This window comes from Telopea speciosissima, chromosome 3, assembly GCF_018873765.1.
Source record: "Telopea speciosissima isolate NSW1024214 ecotype Mountain lineage chromosome 3, Tspe_v1, whole genome shotgun sequence".
Taxonomy (NCBI): domain Eukaryota; kingdom Viridiplantae; phylum Streptophyta; class Magnoliopsida; order Proteales; family Proteaceae; genus Telopea; species Telopea speciosissima.
In genome coordinates, this window is record NC_057918.1 from 23,488,777 (window position 1) to 23,497,020 (window position 8,244).

Genomic DNA, 8,244 nt, shown 5'->3' on the forward strand with positions numbered 1-8,244 from the left:
CCTAGCAGGAATATAAGTGAATTTACAAGAATGTAAGTATGATCACAAGTGAATGATATCTGAAAAACCTAGTTGGTTATCAATATTCCAAAGATTACAAAGAGAATAAATATTTGATTTCCTTCCATGAACACTATAAGATGATGAAGAGATAATATGTGTTGGTTGTGACTACCCATCCTGCTGACCGTTTATTAGTCACTGCTAATCCTTTAGTCTCTGACCATTTTTTGTCATTGAATAACAGGTCAATCTTGACTGAAATAGATTTCAGTCTATTTCTCTATTGACCGAAATAAACCAAAAATAGAGTGTAAATAGAATGATATCTGAAAAAGCTAGTTGGTTATCAATATTTCAAAGATTACAAAGAGAAGAAATATTTGATGTCCTTCCATAAACACTATAAGATGAAGAAGATATAATATTTGATGGTTGTGACTAGGCTTGTAGTGATGGTGGCGTAGGGCATTTTTCTTCTTCTTCTTCTTATGGGGTGATTTCTTTCACCCACCTCTTTGCAAACTCTAGCTTCTTATCTTTCTTCTGAACTGGTTCTAGAACTGTCCTTGAACCTTTTGCCTCTTAAGTACTGCACCATCATCCATTATCACCTTACCTTTCTTTTGTGCCTCTAATTGTCTCTGGATATATCGTTGATGGAATTTAACCATTAATGGTGTTGGTAGACAATGATGATGCATGGACTCAGGGATTTCGAGAAAGCTAGACCTTGTGATCTGCTCCTTCTTCTTCTCCAAATGGTGTGTGTTGTTGTTGTAGATCAGAAACATAGGTGTAGTAGGAAGAGATTGTAAGAAGGAAGGGATAGGTGGATCCTTACGATGGAAATTGCGGTGACAACCACATGCTGCACATCGTAGTGTTTCTTGGCTACCTTCTTCTCCTGCCGGCATGAACTCAACACAACCATCATAGACATGGCCACTGATTGATGCTGCATGGTTCCGCATGCACTCATTGTACTTGATTGTTGCCTGCATCTTCACTAGTACTCTCCTTCATTCCTTAATCCTCACACACTTCGCTCCAACCCTCACTATTATATTACTAAACCAAGAGATGAGGTGAAAGAAAGTACCAATAGAAACGATCTTTTATAGACAATTTCAAAAAGGGTGGGTAATAACAATTTAGATCCTCTATGGCGCGCTGCCCGTAGCGGTCTGTGAGGCGCACAGTAAGCCGCACGCGCAGTGACTGTCTTATCCCTATCCAAATGCTTTGCCCAAATGGGGGTAAGGAGGTAATTGTGCACGCGGCCCAATTTGTGCCGCATAGGCAGCTACGGGCAGTGCGCCATAGAAGATCTGGATCCGAGTAATAATGCCATTTTGGGGAAAAGCTATAGAGAGGAAATCTAAGGTTATTTTCCTAATTAGTAGTAACTGAAAAAATTATGTGAAGTTATGTACCAAAGTTTTGAGATTTATTTATTTTTGGTAGAAAAGTTGTGAGATTTATTACCATCAACGTATGTTATCCTAGGGTTTTGTTGACTGTTAAGCAAAATGTTGGTGACCATAGTTAGAAAAAAACAGAAACAAATGGTTTGGGTTTTCAATGGTGTAAGACTCCAAATGGTACGGTTCAAGAAATGGTAAAAAAAAAAAAAACAAAGAATGGTGAAAAAACGAAAACGGATAGTATGAGTTTTAAACGTGTAGATTTTTTTTTTAAAAAAAAAGTTAGGTCAAACGGTAGTATAAATGCTCATATAAATTGAGGAATTATTACCTGAACACCTACTTTTAAGACATATCATCCAATATCATCGAAAATACAATCCAATTTCATACATCATAACAAAAAACACATGTCCAAAGTCCTATTGAATAAAGTGGTGTGACTATGATGGTGGTCATTGTTGTCAACACAAACAACACACTCTTAGAGTGATGCATGTTTAGTTGGATGAGAATCATCGATTTAGAAACCCTTTTAGCATATGTATCAGTTTTTAGCTCAATTTTGAGATCGATGCATTGAAAATGAGTTAAAGGTGATATCATGAGAAGTGTAGCCCTTCAAGTCACCTTTACATCAGGGAAAGAATCAGATAATTGATCAAGGAGAGAGAGAGAGAGGGAGAGAGAGAGAGAGAGAGAAATTATTCAACAAGTCCAAGGTCTTAAAGAAGGCATTAAAAAATAAAAAGGAAACATGTTTTAAATGCGTTTAAAACAGGAATGTTTGTCGTTTTCCCCTTTTTCCTTGTATCTTTGAGAAATAAAAGGCAAAACGCGTTTAAAACGGTAAAAAATAGGAAAACCATTTTAAATACGTTTTTACTAATTATGTTGATGATTTTCGCGCCCATAGACACTACAATGCTTTATAGAAAGAGCTAACCCCTATAAAATCATATTTCTTACTTCTGACCAAAAAAAATATTTCCTATTTCCTACTCATAGAGCACATAAACTAAAGGCCTATAACATTAGCATTAAAGGTAGTAAGCAGATTTTCCTAGTTTCACCATGTGGAAAAGTGATGTATATCTGAGTATTAAATATCTAAAGAATGGTTTCAGCTTGTTAAATTGTAGTCTCAACTTAAATCTTTTGCTTGCCCTATTCATTATTTGCTCTTAGGCTCTTAGCAATGTATTGGCACAAGCAGAGTCAGAAGGATCTATCCACGGTGTTTGTGGTCGAAATCGCGCCCAACTAGTAACCCATTTATTATTTGTCGATGAATTATTACTAATTTCTGAGGTTCATTTATAAAAAAATTTTGCTCTCAAGGATACTCTTGATGTTTATTATCGAGCATCAGGCCAGTTCATCAACCTTAAAAAGTCATCTATGATTTTTAGCCCAAATACTCCCTCCAAGCTGAAAAGGTGGTTTTCTTTGTATTTTAAGAATCTATATGGTGTTGGGTCCAAAAAAATATTTGGGTTTACCTATTCAATTTGGAGTATCAAAAGTCGATTTTTTCAGTGACATTTCTGAGAGAGTTACCAAGAAATTGGAAGGATGGAATGTCACACCCCCATCCCTGAACCACTAGAAATGCAATCGGAGCATACAACTACGCTCTCCAACCACCAGAATCACTGATGCAGTACCCAAGACTAACTCATTCACAATGATAGATAATAGGTAAAACGAAAGGATTAATATTAATAACATCAGAGTTAGCAGAAGCTAGGTGATAGCATATAAAATATTGTCTACTCAAGTTTACCCCTTCAAGTACAATTCGTTCTAATCAGGATCTATGTATTATCATTGTATAATAAATACACTTATCAAGAAAGGAATAAAAAGAATACACCTTTGAATCAGAAGATAGTTTATCAAAGTGTAACAAAAGATGGCCACCAGCCAAGAATCACTGTTCCCTCGTGGAACACATCTCACAGTAGCACTCCGGTACATGATCCTCATACTCCGGAGTCCACCACTCTTCATGACCTTCTTCAGGAGTCTTGAACTCCATGCCGTCCTACTCGAATGTACCTGCATCAACTAAAAATATGTTTCCTCGAGGAGTGAGCTCCAACTGAGCCCAATGAGTGGCTAAGCCACACAAGCATACACAATAATAATAATGAATGGGGTTGACTGCAAACCATACATGATGGACAGATACCAAGGTGTCCCATACCACCAAGGTAGACCGTACATCACATATAATTTACAATCATGCTACATGAATGAATGATGATGTATAGTTTTATTGTTATCCACCTAACACACAACACAGTCAGGTATAGTACTATAGCAACACCTTAGGTAGCATCCCCGACATCGGTATCATAAACGGATGGTATATCGTCGATGACAAACTCGAGTCGCGGTGAAAGCCTACCGTATCGGTCTCCACCAAGAGATATACGCAAACCCCCAAGTCAAATCCCGTCCTGGCGTTCGGCCTAAAATACGGTCGGTGCCCGAACTTCCCGGGTGGGTATACCCGAATAACGATCGGAACCCACGAATTTGACCGACACCTAACCCCCTGTCGGTAAGGGTCATAGTACTGGGTAAACATTTATCCTAGCCATCATTCACCTATTGTATGAGTAAGGTACGCATGTGCATAGGCCAGAGGCCGAGTCTATAGATACCGAAATACGGTCGATCGGCTATCCTCTCGTCCCTCTAGCCCATACGTACGTATACAAGTACGAGATGTGAATATCGAAGGCAGTCGATTGGTCACCATCCCGTTTCCACCTAATGTAATGGACAACTCTAATGCAATTTCAAGTACCGCAATCTCAAGCCCAGCACCCACCGGCACTTGGATCCTGCTTCCGAAGCCCTAGATCTACATGTCATGAGTGAGTCCATATTATGGAATCCCCAGGTCCAGCACCAACCGGCACCCGAGTCCCATAGCTAAATCCAATACCATTCGCACCATAGTGCAATAAAATAAATAATATCGCAAGACAAGAATGTTAAGTCCTATCAACATCTAAACATTTATATTGTCCTATATCTTATCGTCCTATATCTTACCAATAATTATATATTATAGCACACATGCATGAATGGCATTCGCAAGACACGACACACAAACATTCCATAAATTAAGACATTTGCTTAACTCACTCACCTTGATTCTCAGTCAATCGTCAGTACGAAGTTCTTCAAATCGGTGTTCGATGCCAAGTTCACTGTCCCACGTACTAATACACCCCCGAGCTGGGTCAGTCAACCTAAAGAGAGTGTACAACGTGGGGAGAGATTAGTGCCTTAGGGCTAGAAGAGTTGGGCCCCATAAGTTATCAAATAAGGCTAAAATAGGGGACCGACACATACAACAAGTCTAGTTTCTCAGGGACAGGCACTTACATGTGTCTGTCCATGCGTCAGTCTTGTTGTTCATGCCATTCTGAGAATGGTTTTACCTTGGGGTAAAATGGGGTATTCTTAGGGGTTTTTAGAGGTCTCTTTGGCCATGAAAACAACTCAATCAAGGTGCCATAGCACACCCCCAATATGGGTTTGTAAAGCCAATGATCGATTGATTGGGTTTTCCTCCATTAAAATACACATGGGAAGGGAACTCATGGGTTTGGGTATTGGGGTTTGGAAGTGTCTTTAATCAATGTTATTTAACACCCCTCAAACCACACATCTACAGTCTTCCATGAGGGTTGGTGAAACCTATAAATGGAGATAAATCCTCAACTTAGGGTTCATAAATGGAGAAAGGTGAATGGGTTTAAGGTAGGGTTAGGTGCTTCATAGTTAAGCATCAAGGATTTGCCATTAGTGGCTCTTCTAATAAGATAGGTGAAGCATTCATGGCTCATAATTTCAAACCCTAGGTCTATAAATTAGGAAGTGAGAGAGAGAGAGAGAGAGAGAATGCTCACCAATGTAGGAGAGCAAGCTTAGATTCCACCTCTCTCCTTTCTTCTTCTTCTTCTTCTTCTTCTTCTTTTTCTTCTTCTTTTTCTTCTTCTTCTTTCTTTCCTTCTCTCCTTTCTTCTCCACGATTTAGGTTTTCTATTGTGAGGTGAATAGTGGTTTGACCCCTATTTACCTCACTTTAGTCTTAGGTCATGTTTGGATAGTCTTAAGTCCTTAGGACCATTTGCTTAGGGGCTTATTTGGTTAGGTGAAAGCCTAAGGTCTAGTTTAAGTCATTGGGCCATTAGATCCACTTGGACCCATGGCCCATAGCCTAAGTTCTAGTTACAAATAGAAAGAGGCTAAGGTCCTAAGCCTAAGCCCATTCTAGTTCTTATGCTTATTAATGGTATGCGGATAGTGACTTACTCCCAATCATCGCTAAGTGGATAAGGGCGATTCAGGTGCAGGCCCCGTAAATCCCCATCATAAGGGAATTCTAAGAATATGCTTTCGTGGACGATTTTCCCCCTTGTCTCTGACGGTGAATCTTTCCTCGATAACTTCTCCCATTTCGTGGTTGACAATCTTGTGCGATGGCTTGGCTTGAGTATTATGACCCACAGTTCACGAGTTTACTCCGCTCCCGGTTCTATACAAATGGTTCAAACCAGACCGGTGGTCAGATCGGGTTTCAAACCGGGTTTTGGGCACTGATTTAACATGGAATGTCTAATCTTCTATCTCATGCGGGAAAGGAGGTGATGCTCAAGTCTGTTGCTTTTTCAATGACTAATTATGCCTGCTTCCATTTCAAACTCCCTGCTTCCCATCATCAACAACTTCATAGAGCGGCCTCAAAATTTTATTGGGAGGGAGTCTAATGGAAAATCTAAGCTCTATTGTATCTCTTGGAAGCGTATGTGCCATTCATAGGAGAAAGGTGGTTTGGGTTTTAGAGACCCGACTCTACATAATAGAACCCTCTTGTCTAAGGTAGTGTGACATTTATGGACTGAACCAGATACTCTATGGGCCGAATTTTTGAAATCCCTTTATTTCCAAATGTTGATTAATTTCCTCTCTACTACCATTGGAAGTAATTCGAGTTGGGCTTGGCGTAGCATTTTGGATGGGCGTGAAATCTTAAAAGCGGATTTAATTTGGCGTATTGAGCATGGAGATAACATTGATATTTGGCATCACTCATGGGTCCCTACTCTTCCAGGTTACCGTATCCAATCTCCTCAACCACAAATTGTATATTCCAAAACGTTTCTCAGCTTATCGATCATGACAATTGGACTTGGAATCGTGCTTTCCTATCCACTTTATTTCGTCCTTCTAAAGTTGAAGAGATTGTTAAAATCAATTTACCATTGTTCCTGCGAGAAGATCATTAGGTTTGGGGTGAATCTCAAAATGGGATTTATTCATTTACTGTCAAACTTGAAAGCTGAGAAGGAATCTCTTCAAGCATCAATCGTCCATCCTCAAACCATGGTAGTAGGTTTCGGATCGTGTTTGGAAGCAAATATGGAGCTGTATTTCCCTCCCAAAAATCAAATCATTTCTTTGGAGGGCTTGCGCAGGGTGTCTCGCTACAACTGTAAATATAAATAGAAGGGATATCCCAGTTGATCCCCACCGTGCGCAATGTGGTAATGTTCAAGAATCAACTTCACATATTTTACTGACTTGCCCATTTGCAAGATCAGTATTCAGTATGGCTAGGTTGTAGACTATCTCACAAAGCTCCAAAGGACTTTGAGGTCAATCTTCATGAATGGATTGATGGATGTAATATTTTTTCTTCGAAGGGTAAGGATGCTAATAGGGAAAGTATTTTTCTTTGTACCTTTATTTGTTGGCAATTATGGCTAGCTCGAAATGGCTTTTTGATAATTTGGGAAACGGACTTGGACGCCTCTAGAGGTTATTCAATCATTAGAAAGACACTACGAGGAATTCTACCAATCTATTTCCTCTCCACCTCGAGTTCTATTAGGAGATAGAGCTCAATCAGCACCGTGCTACTGGGAGCCTCCACCTGAAACATATTTCAAATTAAATTGTGATGCAACTCTTCCACTTGGTTCATCGAATGGAGGTATAGGCTTTAGTTGTCGTGATCACCAGGGTTACCCGCAATCTGTTGTCTTCGACCCAGCTCAGGTCAAGTGGTTGCAGTGGGGGAAGCTGTGACAATCTGATCAGCCTTATTAGAGGCCTTATCTAAAGATATCATTCACATTATGGTGAAAACTGACAACAGAGATGTAGTGACTTACTTGAATCATGGAATCTCTGCGACCTCCTTAACAATCAAACCCACCTTGGAGGACATTCTTCATTTGCATTCTTATTTTGAGTCTTGTATTTTCTCTTTTGTTCCAAGGGAGCTTAACATTTTAGTTGACTCTCTGGCAGAGAGGGCAATGTCTGTGACGGGCAAGACAGTCTGGCTAATTTCTGATCCATGGATCCAAGATCATTGTTTGGAATCCATGAGGTTCTCCCGTTCCTCTGAATAAATTTATTTTCACCCAAAAAAGAGTTTCTACTTAAATCATTTACCCCTCCATTCAATTCCATACACACTCCCGTGTACCTCCATGAACTCCCACTGTAATCTTGTGCACCATCTTGCTGTTCCCAAAATTTTCAAAATCCTTGTGTTTGTCACTAAGAAAACTCATATTTATACGAAGTTTGGCATGTGAATAGTGGACTTAGGATCTACCTGTCCACAAAATTTGACCCTATTTAACCTGCCATATGGCAGATCTAGGTATATAAGGAGATTTTGTCCTTAATAATTAATACTGGTATAGGAAATTAGCTCCTAATATAACAGAGGAAAATTGCCAATTAATTGTGAGTATTTTGTTTTCTTAACAAGAGTTGG

The 8,244-nt window shown here is 39.5% G+C and overlaps 1 protein-coding gene across 1 annotated transcript; it reads right to left on the reverse strand.

The window, feature by feature from the left end:
• Positions 1 to 557: 557 nt before the first annotated feature.
• On the reverse strand, positions 558 to 1,004 carry LOC122654992 (zinc-finger homeodomain protein 1-like). Its single transcript, XM_043849246.1, has one exon. The coding sequence runs from the start codon at positions 1,002 to 1,004 to the stop codon at positions 558 to 560; it is 447 nt and encodes a 148-aa protein (XP_043705181.1).
• Positions 1,005 to 8,244: the final 7,240 nt, after the last annotated feature.